At 42.8% G+C, this 21530-nt stretch overlaps 1 protein-coding gene across 2 annotated transcripts in view; it reads left to right on the top strand.

Annotated features, from left to right (window-relative positions):
* The window catches only part of ATP10B (ATPase phospholipid transporting 10B (putative)), a 319815-nt gene that overhangs the window by 259006 nt on the left and 39279 nt on the right, over nucleotides 1–21530 (top strand). For both annotated transcript variants that reach the window (XM_083181402.1, XM_083181404.1), the window contains 3 exons: nucleotides 3142–3346; nucleotides 16031–16116; nucleotides 19750–19856. In XM_083181402.1, the coding sequence (XP_083037528.1) occupies nucleotides 3142–3346; nucleotides 16031–16116; nucleotides 19750–19856 (398 nt within the window). The remainder of the gene's footprint in view (nucleotides 1–3141; nucleotides 3347–16030; nucleotides 16117–19749; nucleotides 19857–21530) is intronic.

The raw sequence follows: 21530 nt of genomic DNA, 5'->3' as shown, positions 1-21530 counted from the left end.
CATTTGGATATAAGTAATTTTAAAAGATTCCTCTCCGATGTAGCAGTACACACCCACGCTTCTAGGTGCCACGTTCACAATCTTTTTTCACGATCTCTCCATATATGGAACTAGACACGCCCTTTGGGTGGAGCATGATACGCCCCCTCAATGGGGCACGGTGCAACATTCTATTACCAACTATAATCTCCCTGAAACTCGTTTTCAAAAGTAGGCAAGTATGATTAGTACTAAATAATTTTTCAGCGTTAACGTTGGTTTATTTATAGGCTTCGTGTTATTGCAATGAAATCATGACTAAAAATTCCAAAGCACTTTATTTTATCGTTCTGTTTTTTTGGCCGGTGGTACGGAGGTTAGGCACTAGTGGGGAGGGTTTAGGGTTGGGGATTAGGGTTAGGCCCCCCACTACAAGGGGGAGAGGGTAGGATGCCCTGTCGTGGCACTCGATTGGTATCCCCACCGCCGTTATATTATATATATATCCCATTGCTTAGATCAACTATAAAATACCTTTTATCCTGCAATTTATTGATTACTGTGGTGTTCTCAGCTGTCCTGAGATACTGGTTGGCAGTGTAATTTGAACGATTCCCCAGTAGACCCAGTCATACATCACGCGACGTGCTAGATCACACAAGCACAGTGCAGCGGGCAGTCTTGAAATAAAAGTTAATACTGTAAATAAAAACCTGTTACAGTATATTCTTTGATAACGTTCCAAAATGCTTTATTTAAATTTTTGTTTTTGTCGTTGCCGCCTTAATAGCGATTAGGACGGCGTGATCCTGTCTCTTGCATGTTATTTTTTATTTTTATTTTTTTTTTATCTTTTCTGGGCTTAACAAATATTTTGGACCTAATAGCCAGCGCGATCGCAGCAGCTACTAGGCGCATGCGCAGCGTGGACGCAGCACATGCGCCCGTCTAACGATAATCACTCTGCTGCGTGATCATCGCCCGTAGCCTAACGTACAATTTATAAAGAAGCTTCACAATGTAGGGCTGACTAAAATTATTCTTCATTTATCTTTAAGTCTTTGGAAATCTAATATGGATAATAACTGTTTGCTCATTTCGGCAAAATAAGAGGTATCCGATGATCTAGAATTACCGTAAATAAATAATTGCAGGTTATTATCAGAGGCGTTTATTCTCCCGGAGTAGGTGTTGGGATATCATGCATTTTATATCAGCAGTTCTTATTTATATTCATAAGGTTTGTTTTCTACCTACGTTGTGGGGGATTTCTTCACTGTCTTTATTATTATTATTATTTTTATTTGACGTATATTATTTTTAAAATACTTGAAAAATGTAAAGTTATTCATCACACGTAACAAAATAAAGCAAATGCAATTGAATTTTACTGTTTGTAGATTATCTTCAGTCTTATTTATATGATATATATACATGTATCTGCGGGGTGATTCAGGACAGCTCGCTAAGGCGCAGTCTTAACGCTGCCCGGACGAACACCCAAATCCCTTCGGTAACATGCGAGGGGTTGTATGCGAACACCTGTCCTCACGTGCGGCCGAAGAGGACGGATGTCATTCAATGGTCAGTGATTTCTCTCCCCTTCCGAAATAAGTCAGTTGCTGGTCAGATGGCCATGGTCAGAGGTCATGCATCGTCAGCCGCCCGCACCTGGCAGGCATCGACCCGTCTGCGACCCCAGGGATCGCAGTCTCACCACCATCGGAACGGGCCAGAGTTCGGCCGCTTCAGAACAATCCTGAATCGCCCCCTGTGGGTGTGATGTCAGCGCTGGTGGCTGTGCTTGACACTTGACTTTCCACCATAGAAGTTAGGAGCGGCGCGAGCCTATCTTTATATAGGATATACGTATGTATCTATATTTATCTATGTGTATCATAAGTCGCTAGGGTCACCACGCACAAAAATCATACCAGACAGTCTCCTTTATCTTGTCATGATGATGGACATTTTAAAGTACTATTTATATATACATTATGTACATTAATGCATTACTGAGCATAGGGTTGGAAAACTTGAAATATCTGTTAAACTGGTTTTATGTACAGTATTTAAAGCAGAGAAACTTGTACCTGTGTCTGGTATAATAGATCTGCAATGTCTAGATCGATGGTCAAACTGTCAACCACACAATGTCATTGTTGACGGAGGTAAATGTCGAAAGGGTCTAAAGATCGACGGAACAATGGTTGATATGCCTTTATTGGTGCCAAATCTTGTATGTATCATGTCATGTGACCACCATTAGGACAAACGTAGAGGCCTACCATGTTTCGGGCATGGTGGTATGCTTCATTTGCCACTGATTAATGTTCCCAATAGATGTCCACGTGAATAACAAATCAAGCAAATTTGGGGAAATCGTGAAGAATCCAAAAACACATGTCGACCATTTGTGTATCAATCACAGTTGTGTTGACCTTTTGAACTTGACGATCTTCCAATTGTTGACTTTTGTACCTTTCAACCTACTGCATGTTGACCATATGATGTTGTTCTATTGATTACCGCGGGGAGGTTAACGTAAGAAAAATATGGCAATAACCTATAAAAGCCTATGGGTTTCACTCTGCAGGGCTGTGTGAGGGATCCATCGCTGATCTATCCCAGCCTTCCCCGCGGCCAGCGCTGTCACTCTACACATGCACAGAGAGACACCTTGGGCACAGTCCCAGAAGTTCAGAAACGGAGCCGCACAGCAAAGGACAGCAAGAGCGGTCCTTTGCGTTACTAATCCCATATGTTAGTGCATATGCTATTATTATTGATGCGGTACCCAGTGAGAGCATCCCGCCTCAAGCCTTTCCAATGGTGCCCAATGATTGGCATTTAAAATGCAAGTTCTAGAGAATGCATAGTAACTCGGGAAGAAGTCACTCCATTGACCTCTGAGCTTAACGTGGATCTAAGCAAGTAAAAAATATGATGGGGGCAGGCTGGCTTTGGAACAGGAGGTTCCATTGTCATACCTGAGTACATGCATTAAACAGCTCAGTAACGGCCTGTAATATAACGCAAGCGAAGGAAGTCATTGTAAAGAGATAATAACATGGAATTAACAAATCGACAGCGCAATAACATAGTGGTTAGCATTGCTGCCTCACATGATGACGGCTTTTATTTCTCTTCCATCTGTTTAAGGAGCGAGAGGAGCTTTGTTGACAAGTGCTGGAAGGACGTGCGTGTTGGCGACTTTGTCAAGCTGTTTTGCAATGAGATCATTCCAGCGGACATCCTGCTTCTCTACTCCTCTGACCTAAACGGGATCTGCCACATAGAAACGGCTAATTTGGATGGAGAGACCAACTTAAAGCAAAGACAAGTGGTCAAAGGATTTATGAATCAAGTAAGTAGGAACGTACTGCAGTTAAATCCGAACTTACCGTGTTGGAACCATTGTATGTACAATATGAGCAGTGTGTACAGTGCACATTGGCCTCTAGGGCCCGCACCTTACAGACATGTTTAATTACCTACCTCTCCAGAGGCCAGCGCTAGATAATGGTGTGGCTGACATCTTTATGGTGATTTGCGAATGCGCAGTAGAGATCACTCTGTGAGCAGACTCTAGTACAGAGATGGGGAACCTCCGGCCCTCCAGCTATTTTTGAACTAAACATCCCAGCATGCCTTGCAACAGTCCTAGCATGGCCAAATACCAAAATTGTAGCAGGGCATGCTGGGATGTGTAGTTCAACATCAGGTGGAGGGGACAACACAACCGATGACCATCATTCGTGCAGATGATCAGATGCTGCGTCTTTGGACCCAGCAGCTGATCACACAGTCATGCAGTGGGCGTGTTTCTATTACAGGCTCCTCCTGCTGCCGCTACATGCTTTCACTCAGCGGCTCCGCACAAGGAGCGTAACTGCTGTATATTTAGAGGTAAATTTGACTAAGATGGGAATTTTATTGAAGATGGGATGTTGCCAATAGCAACCAATCAGGTAATACTTCTTGTTTATTAAGCGCACTCTAGAATATAATAGATAGAATCTGATTGGTTGCTGTTGGCAACCTCCCATCTTCAATAGAACTCCTATGTTGGTAAATTTTCCCCTTAGCGTCCTTTTAAATGTGCCCTCAAGAGAAAGGACATAAGGTATGTCCTTGATAACGGGTATCTACCCGAAATGCCATCGGGCAATAAAGGCTTTTTATCTTCACTGAAACAAGACTGGTGACTGCTGCCTCATTTACAAGCATTATACATTGGAGCTGAATACTCCTAGGAAGGCACCTCAGCAATTGACAGCCCTAATATTTATTGAGTGCCGGACCCTGCATCCTATATATATATATATATATATTACAAAAGGCTAAATACTACTCACCTCTATAAGGTGAAGTACTGCCAGTAACCACTAGATGCCACAACGCAAAGTGACAGCAATTTTTGTAGGGACACTGGTCTGTATAAAACTTGTTGGATATGGAGAGAGGGAGCTGTGAAGACAAAGATTGGGGGTAGGAGCAGATAGGGACTAAATATAGTTACCTCCCCTGCTGCATTCTGCAGGAGACTCCCTGACATAGCAGCAATCTCCCTCTCTCCCTCATTAGTCTAGCAATCTCCCTCATGTCACCTAGCCCACATTACACTGTTACATCATAGTTACCTCTTTTTATCCTCCTATCCTGCCTCCGTTCCCCTCCGTTCCTACTTATCATATTGTATTTCGTTCGTCCACCCACCTATTTTTAGTATGTTAACTCTTATGAGTAGGGTCCTCCTTCCTCACGTACTCACCCTACCTCATTACCTCACCTGTGCTTCTGTCCTGTTCTTCCCTTCCTCTACTTCATCTTCAGTCTCCTCGACAATTTTAACACCTACTTCTGAACTGATGCTGATTTTAGTTCTACCAGCTATACCCCTATTTATACTGTATTTTTCAACACACCCTGTACGTTACCTTGTCATTTGTTTTTTTTGTTTGCTATGTACGGCGCTGCGGACACTTTGCGGCGCCTTATAAATAAACTTACTACTACTACTACTACTACTACTACCTCCCCTCCTGCATTCTGCAGGAGACTCCCTGAAATAGCAGCAATCTCCCTCTCTCCCTCATTAGTCTAGCAATCTCCCTCATGTCACCCAGCCCACATTACACTGTTACATATTTGAGGAAAAATGGAATGAGAGACAGATACATTTACATTGAATCATCAGCACCATTTCCCGACACTTTACCAAGTATAGTATCTCTTACTAACTGCCTTGGGGCTCCTCTACATTTAGAGATATGTAATTTTTCAAGATTCCTCTCAGATGTAGCAGTACACACCCACGCTTCTAGGTGCCACGTTCACAATCTCTTTTCACAATCTCTCCATATATGGAACTAGACACACCCCTTGGGTGGAGCATGACACGCCCCCTCAATGGGGCGCTGTGCAAAATTCAACTACCAACTATAATCTCCCTGAAACTAGTTTTCAAAAGAAGGCAAGTATGGACTTGGTGGGGTGGGGTGGAGAGTTTGTGGGCTATAAACTTTCACAGCTCAAAGTGAAAGTAAAATCTGTCACAGCTCAAAGTGAAAGTACATTGCAGAAGCTGTCGTTTTGATGGACTTTTTAACTAGTTTAAAATAGTATGTCTGAAAATGGTAATAAAACAGTAATGAAACTAGAAACTGAAATTGCTATCTTTTAAGAACTGGCATTTGGTGCTCTTCTATCCTCGCTGCTTACATCCCTCCACATACTTTTAATGTAGTTCCATCGGTACATGTGAGTTATCCGGACGCCCGATTTCAAAATCGGGTCGGATCGGGCACATCGCATCGCATCGCATGCGACCATCGGATGCGATGCGATGCGATGCGATGACCCGATTTTTCCATAGGAATCAATGTTAAAATGGACTGAGTCCATTTTAACATGGAATTCAATGGGAAAAAGGGGTCCTTTTCATACCCCTACTATCCAAGTGGGCATGGAGTTGGATATAAACCTGTGGCGAGCGTAGCGAGCCACCGAGCCCGAAGCGTGGCGAGCGTAGCGAGCCCCGCGAGGGGACACGGAATACCGTCCCCTCGCGGGGCTCGCTTCGCTCGCCACGCTTCGGGCTCGGTGGCTCGCTACGCTCGCCACAGGTTTATATCCAACTCCATGCCCACTTGGATAGTAGGGGTATGAAAAGGACCCCTTTTTCCATAGGAATCATTTTAACATTGATTCCTATGGAAAAATCGGGTCATCGCATCCGATGGTCGCATGCGATGCGATGCGATGCGATATCGCATCGCATCGCATCTGATTGTATGCCTTAACTTAAGGCATACAATCAAAAAATCGGGCGTCCAGATAACTCACAAGTACCGTTCCATCTATTTGCCATTTAATTTGAATACAACTATAGCTTAATAAGATAAGTCTTTGTGCGAAGACGTTGAAGGAGTTTGAAGGTAACTTCTTCCCTTGTCACCGAGTGTGTCTGAGGAGACTGATATTAACTTTTCCATCTGACATTTTGGAAAATTTCTCCTGAGCTGTGAATTTAAAGCATGTTCTAATTGAATCTACACTTTCAATACTGTTTAACTTTGGGGGAGTTATGCGGTTTTGGTAGATAAATGCCACCTTCACAGTGTTAGAGACAGATGTCATTTTAAGGGGAGAAACAAAAAGAAGGGGGCGTAGGAGGTGAACTTTGCATTCAAAAGGTGTTTTTGTTACCGCTGTATCGTAATTGCTCTGCAGAACAAAAGTCACAAATGGAATTTAAACACCACCCAGCATTCTCCTCTGATGGCAGAAAGGCAGAGATTCTATTGTTCTCAATTCTATTGTTTTTCAAATGCAGCAGAAATCATTATTACTACTACCACTGGAAGGCTGCCATCCTAAATTGTGGGGCCCAGGACTGAATAAAATAGGCAGGGCCCCCACTTAAACCGTTGAGAGAGAAAATGTATTAGACAAACCGCTCCTAACTGCCATGTTACAGGCTGCGGACTAATATACCCGCACAGGGGTGTAACTTCCAGAGACAATGGAGGCTCCAGCCTCTGGGCTCTAAGAACTGAAGGGGGCACCTACATGTACAGCAGCACCTGTGTGGTTCCAAGTGTGACCGCTGCTCTTGCAATTGAGCTCTGTGGCACAACTGTAGTTAATTGGTGCTGTACCAGGAGCCCAGCTAACATCTGCAATAGGGGACACGAGGGCTACTGCCTGGTACCACTCAGCCTGCACTGCAGCAAACAATGCTGCTGGACTCTTTGATCATATGCACATGTGAATGTTGACACAGGCCCAGTGGCGTAACTGCGGTGCTATAGTTACACCCCCCCCCCCCCCCAATCCCCCGCAGACTTACCGATCTCGCTGGTCCCGGCGGCTCCGTTCTTCTGCTGAGGACCACCACAAAATGGCCACCCCCATATAGCACACTGTTCACTGAAACTGGCTGCTGTATGGGGGCGGCCATTTTGTGGTGGTCCTCAGCAGAAGAACTGAGCCGACGGGACCAGCGCGATAGTTAAGGCTGCGGGGGATTGGGGGGGTTTGCATGGGCGGCGGGGCGGCGGTGGGGGGGTGCCTGGCGGGGCGGGGGGTGCCTGGCGGGGCGGGGGTGGGGGGCGCCCCCCTAACGGCCGGGGGGGCGCCCAAAACTTAGCTACGCCACTGCACAGGCCATTTTAGGGATGGGGGGCATCAAACTCAAACCATTTTGCTTCCGGGCGACTGAGATGAACTTACACCCTTGTACCTGCACATTACACCTCTGTATCGATGTAAGCTGCATCGCCAAGATGTATTAACATCTTGAGCAAAACTCCCTCCGACGATCGCTGGCAGACCCCCCCACACACACAGTGCACCAGCCTAGTTCTGATGCACTGCGTCTCTCACCCACCGGCTGGCTTGCCTAAAATCTCAAATACGGCCCGGCAGCCAGGGGCAATGACACTTGCAGCTGTCGAAATGGTCAGCCGTACAGTCTGTTCATAGTTTGCCCTCTGGTATCGGCGAGCTATCTTGTAGATAGCAGTGCCAATATTGACAGGGATGCCCATTTGTACCTTGCATGTGCCTCGTCCTTCATACATGGGCGTATACGTGCAGATAACGGTGCTAATATGGCTTCTCCCCCATAACGGTTCGCACATTTCCCTGTGTTTGAAAAATGACATTCTGGAGCTGGTTAACTGGAACTTTTATCTCTTTCCAAGGATTAGTACATCTGCCCCCAAATCTTATTGGAAGGGTTTATAATTATTAATTCTCAACATTAATGATATGTCCAGTGTAAGAGAGAGTTCTGTGGTGGAGTTAATTTATTATAGTAAGGGTGTCTGTGTAGCGGCCAAATTCATCATGTGCAATTAGCTGCTAATGTACTGTCCTTGCAGCCTAATTATGATAGAAGTCGTATTATTCTGAAATTCTGTAATGTCCTGAGGGCAGGCTGTGGCCTATGGCTTAATTACTGCACAGCTGATTTCACGTATAGAGATTTTAAGTCATTCCCACCCAATGCCGATGCTCTCACGGTTGAGTGTAGGCGTTCCTATTGCGTGTGCGCCAAAAACCGTTACCTCTCCTATAGTTGACATTGCAGCCCATATTCAAGGGGAAAGACTACCTACCATGGGCCGATTCAATTTTTATATGGTGCAATCGGTGGTGGGGCGACACAGTCTTCCCCGTTCTCTCGTAGTATCAAATCCAGTGCCTTAGTCGCAGCTGAATTGGGCCCAGAAGAATGAATTGCATGGCACGCTGAGTGACTTAAGGGTTACTCAGCTGTCCGATGTTTGTACAGGTGATCTGAGGCTGCGCCTTTTGGATCTTGCAGCTCACATGCATGGGGTGCCTTTCTATTGCAATTTTGGTACCTAACTGGTGCTGGATTTTTACAATTATGCTCAAAGTGGGCAATTGCTTGATCAGAGCTGTTTCATCTTCTGCAAAAGCCGAATAGGGGTTCTTGGGGTTATGGATGGCTTGTGAATGTGGGCTCCATCCTTTTAAACCTATATCAGGTCTTCACCCCAAGTGGGCAACTCCATTGTTGCATATTCATTAGCACCGATGTACGCCAGGCATATAATATAATTGGTGCACATATTTTTCCAATACTTAGCCTTCGGGGTCCAGCGGTGGCAGCGGTCGCATGGTCATTGTAACGGCCGTGCGATGCGATCCGATCCGATCCGATTTTCCTATGTAATTTATTCACTGCTCTCTTAGCCCTGGGAGATCGCATCGCACCTCCCGCATATATAGGGTGTATGATGCCATTACATTACCTATACAATTATATCATTGTATGACATTCAATGTGGTTTTAGGCACCCCCCCCCTCCCCCCAACTATCCACGCCACCCCGAAGCACGGCGACCGGCGGTGGAACGCATCCTCCGACCTTTTCATACCCCTACTATCCACGTCGGCGTGGAGTTGATTATATATAGTGTGGCGAGTGCAGCGAGGTGAGAGGACGCAGATTACTTTACATGTAAGTACATGTTTAGGCACCCCCCCACACTTCGGGTGGGGGGGTGCCTAAAACCTCATTGTATGTCATTATTGTATACCTAATGGCATTGTACACCCTATACAATATAAATAAAAGAGCACTGAATACATTACATAGGAAAATCGCATCGCATGGCACTTGGCCATGCGATGCGATGCAGTTTCCCTACGCAGAATAGGCCACTAAGCAAATAGCTTAGGGGGCGCCGTGATAATACACAAGTACCGCATTATGTCCTACCCGCTTGAGACCGTAAACCTGTTTCTTTAGTTACAGTACATCAAATATTATTTGTAAGTGTTCTATTTTCTGTCCTGCTCAATAAAGCCAGCTACAGATAGATAGCACGGACACACTGGACGGGTGGATGTGCTGCTTCCTGTCTGCTGTGTGGTTGTCTGTCATGTTGCTGTCCAAGCTCATTTATATGCTGTAAACTTTCTATTTTTGCCACTTAATCATAAAGAGATAATGGAAATGCAATAGTCTGTCTGGCCAATGGATAATCATTAATCACGCGAGGAATCCTTATTGACCATAATTAAAAACAAATCCGATAAAATCAATTTTGCCAGCATATTTATACCAGCAGTATGATTAATTTGCAGTCGCAAGTTAATTATTTGTGTCCTAGGTCCCCACGGGGAGCGCTATATGAAGTCAGGCTCCTCCCCCACACACCTTTTTGAAAGATCTAACTTAAGAGCAGATCATCTTGTTTTCCTGTTGTGTGTTTGTCGCCTGACTACCCACACACAGCTCATGTTATTTCATGCTACTGTACATTGCTGCTGGTTGCTATGCAATGCAGAGCATTCTGTATGGGTTCTGTATAACTCTATACAGCTATTGTGGGGTTTTTGTGTTTGTTTTGATCTTTGCAAACCTACCATAGATACGACTGTATAGAATCATGTTACCTTACAAAATCATGCGTGGCTTAGTTATATAACCTATATCTACTGGATTTTTGGATAAGCACAACAAGTTCTAACATATAAATCAACAAAGTGTGAACGAGCTGGTTCAAACTGCACCCAACTCCCAGCATTTCCTATCGGTTAATAATCTCAAGGAGCATGTCTACTGTATGACATAATGTGCGCCAGGTCATGTCTTAAGGCAAGGATGGCCAAACTGGTCCTCAAGATCTGCCAATGGTCCATGTTTTCCAAATGGTGCACAGCTGTAGTCATTACTAACTGTCACATTCCCCAGATCCCCTAGCTGGTGCACATCTGTAGTCATTACTAACTGTCCCATTACCAGACCGACCTAGCTGGTGCACAGCTGTAGTCATTACTAACTGTCACATTTTCATACACGCTACAAATCATTCCTACTATAGACCCATGGGTTGCCTGAGGTACATGAACTGTTGGTGGATAGGAGGACAGGTTTGGTCACCCCTGGTCTAGAGGATGTGCCTAGCACTAAGGATATTGTATTGCCAACCAGGACTGTTGGGACTGAGTTATGTCCCGTATAGCAGTGGTGGTTGGCACTCTGAAATGGTAGGCATGGCAGTGGTATACGGTTAACTGTGGGGGGTTATTGGGAGCTTTTTGAAGGTGTGCCCCCATTGTGTTAAGTAGTATGCTGGTGCTCACAAAATGGGTCTTCCATTTTTAAATTAAGAAAATATTTTAATCCTGCCTTATCCAATAGACCGTAACCTACAGTACTGTACGTCCCACCACTTATGCTATTTGTCTATCAAGACATTGGGACTAGTACTAAAAAGGACTGCCCTTTATCTCAGTCTGATCCTCCATAGCTAGAGATGGCCACTCGAAAGGTCCAGCATTGATCTGTTGGATCAATTTTGGATTTAGCGTCATCGTAGCAAAGCTCACAATTGTGGAAATAATGTCTTTTTGGGGGGGGGGGGATCGGATGAAACAGTCGAATAGGGAGAAAAGGTTTGCGCATGCTCAGTTGAAAAGACAAAAAAAAGGTTGCTCAAGACGTTGGACAGGTAGGAGCATGAGGTTTAGCTATTTAAAACTAATTGTGTATAAAAAAATGTTGCTCTGGCCAATCCGCCCCCAACTGTCATTTATTTGTATCGCATGGCAAAAGCTAATTGGCTTGAAGCACCATGCATCATAACACGACATGTTTTAAATAGCTAAAACTCATTGATAATTGTGCTCCAGGTTCAATGTAAGTTTTTGAACTTGAAAGATTGGTCTTTGTCTTTGTTGGCCTACCATTTGCCATTGATTGACTTTTGCACACCAGTGGTAGAGTCTCGTAGCACTTGTTCAATGCTATGTGTCGCGGCGAATGGTTTGGCCCAATTAAAACCATTCAGTCCCTCTCAGACTCACAGGATAGAGCCCTTTTAATTGTGATTATCCCTCCAACATCAGGAAGGTTGGGAGATATACAGTTGGCAGCTCGATGCCCACAATATTCTTCTCATTGCGACTTGCCCATAACTTCCTTTGATGGTAGTACATAGCACATTTGCCAAGAAGACTATACAATGGTAGCACCGTAGCAGAACATAATCTACTGAGATCAGAGAGAGGAACGATCTGTTCTAGATAACTCATTAATCTCCTCCGTACGTTCTGTTGTCATTTGTGCTAATGATATAGAAATTTGAAACCCGCCTTCCCACGTTTTTTTTTCCCGTTATCGTTATCATTTCCTAAAACCCATTTAAGCCATACAAAATAAATACCCAGATTGTATTACGCTGACATATCTGTAAGAAAGTGATGTGAAAGCAAAGCATTGCTAATGGTGCATCGTGTTACGCGGCACATGTCATTGTGGAGAATATTACAAGATAAAGAAAAATCTAATTACTTTTTTATGGATAAGATTTCTCACTTGTGAATTCTACGGATAGATTTTTTTTTTACTGTTTTTATTTTACCTGTTTTGACTGCTCCAATAAGGATGTTTGCTGTCTTCGAATGTCTTGTAAATTATTTTAGTTGTGAGTATAGAATTCAGATACAGCTAATTAGATGCTTCATATTTGATTAGCATGCTACATTTAACCTTTCTTGCAATCCCATGGTTTATTAATTCTTTTAGAGAAAAACATCAGGTAACAGGCTGTAAAATTGTTCCTGTGTTACACGTTCTAGATTATATTAATGCAAGACAGATTTCTAAGAGCGTTCTGACTATGTATACTAATGATGAGATGTGGGCAGCACAGACGGTGTATTGGTTAGCAATAATGCCTCACAACGCTGAGGTCATGTGTTCGATTACCACCATGGCCCCAACTGTGCGGAGTTTGAATATTCTCCCCGTGCTTGCGTGGGTTTCCTCCGGGTTCTCCGGTTTCCCCCCACAATTCAAAAATATATAGGTAGGTCAATTGGTTCCCATCAAAATTACCCCTAGAATGAATGTGTTTGTGTGTACATGTGGTAGGGAATTATATACAAGGCTGGTTTGAAGAGTAATGCCTTCATGCTATACATTTATATTTTTGAACACTTTTTTTTTTTTACATGATAACTTTGTTTATCTCCGTTGTAATGCAGTATTCACATTTCAACTTAGTCCCCATCCCTTTTCACACATGGGCGCCAATGCTTGACGAGTTGGGCAAACCCGTCGGCAGAAAGCTGGTGGTTGTTGTTGACACCAGGACCGAATGGCAGCTTTCATCTCATACTCAGAGTTGACCCTTAAGGTGCTCTGTCATCTTTGGGAAAGGTGAAAGTTGCAGGGTGCAAGGTCGGGGCTGAACAACAGGTGTGGCAGAACCTCCTTGAACTGCAGGCACTGCAGCCCTCTTCCAAAAGATTAAAGAGCACCTTAAGGTTCAACACTTCAACTCTGATGACGATGTGAAAGTTGTCATTCGGTCCTGGGGTTGACAACAACCACCAGCTTTCTTACCTGATGCATTTTCCCGACTCGTCAAGCGTTGGCACACATGCGTGGGTAGGGATGGACACTACGTTGCAAAGTGAATAGTGCATTACATAGAGAATAGACTGAGTTATCATGCACACAAAAAAGTGTTCAAATGTGTTCACAAATCAAAAACATATAGCCATGAAGGCATTATTTATTTATTTATTCACAGTTTCTTATATAGCGCAGCATATTCCGTTGCGCTTCAAAATTGGCATTACTTTACAATTCAGCCTCCTAAATTGTAAGCTCCACTGGGGCAGGGGCTGATGTGAATGTTTAAATATTCTCTGTACAGCGCTGCTAAATGTGTGTGCGCTATATAAATAACGTAATAAAAAAATAAAATAAATAAATGCTATTGCTGAAGAAACGTTTGATGTACCGTAGTAGATGTGCACCAAATTCCAATAGTACTACTTGTTAATGCTGCCCCCCACTGGTAGATCCTGTAGTGGCGGTCTAGGCGAGATATGCCCAGAGGGTAGTGGCAATAGTACACAACATGGGGTGGGGCGACCTTAACCCTGTCATGTCAGTTTCCCCAGTGCTTGTAGAGTAGACACGTAGGAACATTGTGACTCATTTTATTTGTTTGTTTTTTATATAGGAAGGTCCTGTTTGGCTACTGTAGCTTAACATTTTATTTGGTCTTAAATAATTAAATAATGCAAGTGGATTTTATAACATAATTGCTATCCTTGGCTCACACATCCCAAAATTGTCTTGGAAGCAATTAGGACAAATTGAGCAGAAGAGTGAAGTATAAACACACCAAGTTGGTGAGGGTTCCAAGTACTTCTGAAGTATTTATCTGCCCCAACCACCCCTACTTCCCTCGCAAAATACTCACTATGTTCACCTCAAAAAAGGAGCAACTTTGGTCCCCATTTTTTTGTTCTTTTACATCTTCAGTTGATTTTACCATCTGTAATGTACTTTCACTTTGAGCTGTGACAGTTTTTACTTTCACTTTGAACTGTGACAGTTTTTAACCCACAAACTCTCCAACCCACCACCAGTCCCTATCTGCTCCTACCCACAATATCTGTCGTCATAGCTCCCTTTCTCCTTACCCAGCAAGTTTGAAACAGATCAGTGTCCCTGCAAAAATTGCTTTCACTTTCTGCGAAGGAGTATTTTGGTCTGTCTAGTGGCCTTTTAGCAGTACTTCACCTCAAAGGCGAGCAGTAGTTATAGATAGATAGTGGTTGTTCATATACCCAACAATCATGTTGAAAAAGTCTTGAGCCTCATGTCTAAAGCAGGTCTGGTCAACCGGTGGCTCTCCAGATGTTATGAAACTATAAGTCCCAGCATGCACTGGCTGAATTTTCTTCTTATAGGGGATGCTAAAACCATGGCAGGACATGCTGGGATGTGTGGTTTCATACTGGCTAAAGATCCACTGGTTGGCTAGGCCTGTTAAAGTTTATTACGATGGTCAAAGACCTGGAAATTGCAGCTCATGTTGATCCTTTCTCACAGAAGGACAAGTAAGGTTGATCCGCAAAGTACCTGGTCCAAATGCATCACATGATAATGGGATTTGTGGTCCTGGGGTTTGACTTCATGTCCGGCAGCTAGCTAGTGCAATCCCATTGCAAGACGCATGCGAGAGAGACTTGGGGCATAATGTAGTGCCGTCCGAGTTTGGCGGCAGTGCGGGATCCCGGCCGAACTCGGGCCGGATTACATTATGCCCAAGGTTGTATACATCTGTAGAGTATGCGCAGGACTGATTTCAGTAATTTATTGTGTATATATAATTTATAAACTACTGGAGCGGGTCCATTGAATCTGGTTCTGTATCTTGAGCAATCAATAATCGCACTGCATTGTGTAATGGGTATGGGCTCCATATGATGTAAACATGGACTTCTCCATATACTGAAAATACCATTATTTCACAATAATGGCTTGCATCATATATATATTACCATTGAGAGGCTTCAGAACATGCAGGATGTTATTGTATTTTGTGTCACTGGAAAGTCTCCAGTAATAGAACAATGTTGATTGATTCTTGTGAACAAGGCCACCATACACTGCTGTGACCTCCCCTCGGAGAAGTTGCCAGCTACCCCTCCTTGAGCCTCCTGGGACCTTCCTGTGTGGCAGGATCGCATGCAATACCAGTCAAGCCTACCCTGCTCAGAAACAATCCAAGAGAACAGACCACCTGCAATTTGGGCTTTTTTCATTGTTCGTGTAGGACTTGCAGTGAAATGGGGTCCCTTGGCGATGGGCTGCATGCTTAAATGTATTGATCAATTCATGAACTAAAACCCCATTATTTATTTAATTGTTTATTTGTATGTTAAGGTGAGTTAGTTTGTTGTGGTGAGTGCTGGGCCCCCTGTATTTGTATTTACTAGAGTGTGTGGTCACAGGCCACTGCACCCCAACCTGGGAAGTGTGGGTGCTGTTTGCACCCCATTCTTAGGAATGGCGAGTGCGGTAGTACATCTGTATCTCTAGGTGTGGGTTCATTTTTAATTAACCTCCGTTACTGTGATCATAGCTTTCTCATGCACCCTAGATAAGCTTGTGTGACGTTTATAGATATAATTATTTCCTACTCAGACACCTGACTACTTGAATATTAATGTCGGCCATTATTATTATTTTTTCTAGGAATGTTTATTTGATCCAGAATCTTTTACACATACCATTGTCTGCGAGAAACCCAATAACAATCTCGGCAAATTCAGAGGCTACATGTGAGTATATGATGCAATACAATGTGCCCGTGTTTCCTCATATTGATGGGAGAATATGATACGTTATGGAGGGGATCTTACTTTAAATTCCACAATTAAAAATAAGAAAGACTTGCAAATCCCATAAAGTGATGTATTTCTATTGGATAAATCTCTCTAGGATGACATTTCCATGTCACCCTTTTTCCACATCAACCCCTTTCATTGGTCCACCTTTTGACAGTTGACCAATAGTAGTTGACCTTTTGACTTTCGACCTAGACACTATCGGCCATTGACCACATACCATTTTAACTTTTCTTTAAAACTGGCATTAGACTATATAAAGTCATTTGTATTAAGTTTATGGGGCCCATTTATCAACGAGTGATAAAGATTATTGTGAGTGAAAAAAACAAGTTGCGTAGGACAAATGGTGCTCCAACCAATCGACTCCCAGGTGTCATTTTTCAAACACATGAACATTGGGATCTGATTGGCTGGAGCACTATTTACCCTACACAATGAATTTTATCACTCACAATGAGTTTTATCACTCGTTGATAAATGAGCCCCTAAATTCCATGAGCCGCTCAATGCTAGTCAGAAATCTACTCAAATATATTTCACAACCAACCCCTGAATATAGTCACTGGCTTAATTCTGAAAAATATATCATTGGCTTAGTAGAATAACCAGTATACGGAAATACTCTAAGTATTTGCAATGCTAATAAACTTGTTATAATAAAATTATTATTGCAGACTTTGTAATGATAAGATCTACATGACGTCCTGTTTATGGCATGTTTTTGCTACAAGACATGTACATGTCATTAGCAATGACTTATGTAAAGCAGAACGTGTACTGTATCACTCAATTTGGAAAAGTTAATATTTAAAAGAAAGGTCCGATGGTCATAGACTAGATATACACAATTTTTGATTGGATTTTGGTGGTTCTTCTAATAATTCAAATGTGGTAACAGTTTGCGGCTTTGGGACAGTTACATTTTGTATGTCATTGAGTAGGGAGTGTGAGGATTGTGACCTACCAATTGGCTTGCTCGTAAGAGCCAACTTGTTTATGGGGGGTGGGACTAAAGTGGTTTGGGGACTTTAAAACCAGCATCTTGATAAATCTGCTGGTTTGTATACCTGCCATTTAAATTAGAATGGCAGAGTTTGGTCTATATGTGTGGTTCTATAGCAAGGTTCAGGTTAGTAGATCATTGCAATACAAATTCAACAGAAAATCTGTGTATCGCCACCAGGAATTCACAACCGTTGCTTAGTAAATACCTCCCTACTCTAGAAAAACCGTGTACACATGGTGCGATTTGGCATACGATTTTGACTTCATAGTCCAAATTGTCTAGCTAGTTAGCCAAAATTGTAGTGTTTCCCTTGCAAACGATACAGATGCATGGCGTCGGTAATGGCCGGCAAAATAGACTGTGTAAGCAAGACAATTTTGACTATGCCGCACAGTGTACAGTATTTGGCCTATGGCTAAATCGACCATAGTCCAAATAGGCCACGGTCATAGTCCAAATAGGCCACGGTCATAGTCCAAATAGGCCGCGGTCATAGTCCAAATCGGCAGTGGCCATAGTCCAAATCAAATCGCCCAGCTGCCTCATTGCATTATGTGTAAACCCCTAAATCTTACTGGTAACCATTACTATTAAATCTTGGTTTTTACTTGATTATTCTTGCCTGTTTAATGAACTTTGTAAAAAAAATTTAACTTTACAACACAAAAAAATTAAATTTGATACAATTTTTCTAAACAAGCATCTTTCTATGTGATCCGTGTCTGTAACATGTAATGGTTAGCAATTTTGGAAACTTAAAATACCATTATTGCTGGATTTTGTGGTGGCAGATCCCAATTTTTTAAAAGTTGACACTGTTTTATCGAAAACGGCCGCAAATTGACGAATTCACATCCGTTTTTCGCAGCCATTTTTGCTGGTTAATGGACTTCCCGATACTCGACAGCCGGAATTGGTTGTTGAGTTTGAAGAAACTAAAATGGCCCGTGATTCCGACTGTCGGGACGTTCCGACAGTTCGAATCCCGGTTTCAATACACCCCCAAAGGGCCTAGTTATCAACTAATATTTGTGCCAATATATTAAGGAACACCCTAAATGTACGAAGGAGGGACTGAAGCAAATCTCTCCATATCTGGCCCAATCCCTGTATTTTCGACAGCAGTCGTAAACCCCCATAGGTTTCCTGGGGGCTGTGAAGCTGGCTGATTTACCAAGCTCTGGCGTACAAAGCATACTGGGTTTTGGCCCATGCTGCTAATGCCATTTGACGTTCTGGAGCCCGGCAATGGCCACCACACATGTCCGATGTGCATGCACGTGATGGCCCTAACTCCTGAATGGCAGCTTAGCAATCATGCCACAATATAGATAATGACTGTGGGAGATTTCTAGTACATTCGGGCAATCGATCATTTTTGATTGCCACAAATAGCGCCAATAAAAAAATTATAGTTCATGTCTAAATCCCGATAAACATGCCATTTGTAACTTCAACACTGTACCAGGTTACGACTGATATATTCTGCTTCTCTGTAATACAATAATAAAGCAATATATTTTTTTTATTTCAGATTACAATAAAAAAAAAGCAGGAGCACAAATCCATTGAGTAAATCATGCCATAAAAGTAAACCCAACTCTTTGTCAGCGTAACATTTTTTAAGAGTTTGTGCTAATCCAGACGGATGCTTATCAAGCCTAAAATGAGCATCAAGTTTCTGATAGTATTAGTAACCAATAAGATTCTTGTACCGTATTTTATCGAATGTTTGCTAAATCTCCCACAGACAAAGTGTCCAATGGGAAGTGGTCTCCTGGGTACACTCTTGCCTTAACTTTAGAACTTCCCTACACACTTAGGGTGGTAGTCAATCCTGGCCACTATTTCAGCCGGGGGAAACAGCGGTCATCGCCTATTCAATGTTGCCATTACCCAACAGCATTGAAGGCTGAATCCGACAAAACAAGTTGAATCTGTTATGTCGGAAACGGCCATGCATTGTTGAATGCACATGTGTTTTTCGACAATCTGTATCCGTGGCTGTTTTCTCCGATTTGTGGACTTTCCGACACTTGACAGTCCGTATATTGATTACAGACTGTCGAGATCATGACAGAAGGAACGAAAAACAGCCCGGATTCTGACTGTCGGGACGTCCCAACAGTTGGATTCAAGGATTGTATACCCCCTCAGCCTATTCAGATCACGCAGAGAGTACTTGGATCATTCTGATCTTTCTTACATGTCTATGTACTGTAGAAAGTAGTCCTGGGCCTCAGCACTGCACAGAGCGTGGCCTCAACCAGGGAGGTGTCAATGTCCCATAGAAAACAGGGTGCTTCACATGGGGACTATTTAAAACCATGGGGGGGGGAGGGGGTTCAGGGTGTTGGAACCCAGGTCTAGATAATGGGTACCTTTTGACAGTGGGTACATTTTGACAGTATTGACATTTGGTATCTCAACGTTCTCTCAATGTCAACTCTTTCCAGGCATCAACATTTATAAACAAGTTATTCAGTTGGTGGCCTGGGGATCACTATGAGGGTGGGTCAATATGTTTTAATTCAAATAATTTATTTGTTGTCGGTCAGGGAACAGCATAATGGACAGCGGACAGGATTTGGCACCGAAAGTCTCCTCCTTCGGGGATGCACAGTCCGAAACACAGAAGAAACCGTCGGGGTTGTGGTCTATGCCGGTATGTTACCACTTTTGATACATATTCAAACAATAAATGTAGCAATAATTATATTTTAACTAGTTCCCAGCCCATCAAAATGATGGAACAACGAAACCGTAACTGAGCAACCCTTGAATTGCTCCACCGGGCGCAATCTATTGGGAAATCTAGGCAAAACGCTTGAATTCACCCTATAGAGGTGAGGAGCAGAATTAGCCATTTCTTCTATAGGATAGTACTGAATTCAAATACATAGTTCACAGATTTATGGAAGACTGGACAGTGCTTATATCTATTAAGCAAATAAACCCTATATACCAGTAAATGGCTAAAAATGAGCCATAACCATTAATTCCATAGTGAATAGATCACAATTGTTTCACAGTTCCGGAAATTATTATTTCAGATTGCAAAACAGACACCTTTGACCCTGCAAGAACATTTACGATCTATTGGGAAATGAAGGGCGCAGCTGGACAGCTGGCATTTATTGTATCACCTTTTCTTTGGTCAAACATTATTGCATTTTTTTTTGTTTGTTTATATGCCAGACAGTATTGATTATTGGTCTACGAGTTATGTATTAGGTTTAAGGAATGATCAGTGGTTAGACTTGTAAACATTACGTTTATTTCATTTTGGCGCTAATTGGATACCACCTGTAGTATCTCCTTAGCGGTGGGTTCTGAGCTGTCTAGTACAAATCAGATAATCAGACATTCAAAGCAAATAACTACTATTTATTAATTATTGGGTTTTAAAAACAATCATTATAATCTCTTATGGTGGCAATGTTAAATTAACAAATGCCCGGTTATATTAAAATGCATGCACAAGGTCAGGAGCCTGTGATGTGTGAAAAGTGATGTCATCCATAATGCAATCACTTCACTTCTCCTTCGGGAGCCAGCAGACCAACTAGATGAGTGTGGACTGATGAATTCACATGTAAAAGTGGAGTGTACTGGAGAGGGAGTTTACAGATCCCTCTCCCGGTAATGACTGTGGACTGTAACACACAGGCTGCAACGGTAGCCACATAGAAACAGGGGATATTTCAAACTTCCAAACATACAGCCAAATTAGGTGGATCTTAATATTTGCAAAATGGGCGTTTATTTATTATCCCACGCTTGTTAGCTACCACCCGTCCCGATGTACTGTGGGGAGTAAAGTTATTAAGGTGACTGCCAGATGGCTGTGCCAATGTAACCTACTGCTGGAACCATTACTTTGTACATTGTGCTACAGCACCAGCTGGGCAGCCTACAGCCAAAGTCTCCTTCACACGCCACAAGCATTAGATCCTACATGCCAGTTGTATAACCTTCATTACATGCACGTGGGCAGTATGACTGGCGAGTCCCTGAGTGCCCATACACCCCCCTTGCCAAGAAACATGCAGTACTAACTTTGGATTTATCATGTACGGAAGCTTTTCTTTCTGCAAAACTATATTTTAGTTTTCTAGAAATAAATTACAATAACTTGCAATTCTTTTACTGATAGATTATAAATGTATTTATGTCACAACGGGGGTGGCAATTTCAACACTCGCTGTACAAAGTGTTTTATTTCCCCAGCAACGGATTGTCAGTTATTTGCGAAGAGTTAACACAAGCCTCGGATTCCTCATCCCTGCTATAATCACTGCAGCATTTCTCAGTGTCCACTTTACTAATTCCCGCTGTA

Source organism: Crinia signifera, chromosome 4 (genome assembly GCF_055691185.1).
Source record: "Crinia signifera chromosome 4, ASM5569118v1, whole genome shotgun sequence".
Classification (NCBI taxonomy): Eukaryota; Metazoa; Chordata; class Amphibia; order Anura; family Myobatrachidae; genus Crinia; species Crinia signifera.
The sequence above is the reverse complement of the archived record's forward strand: the minus strand, read 5'-3'. Positions and strand labels throughout refer to the sequence as shown.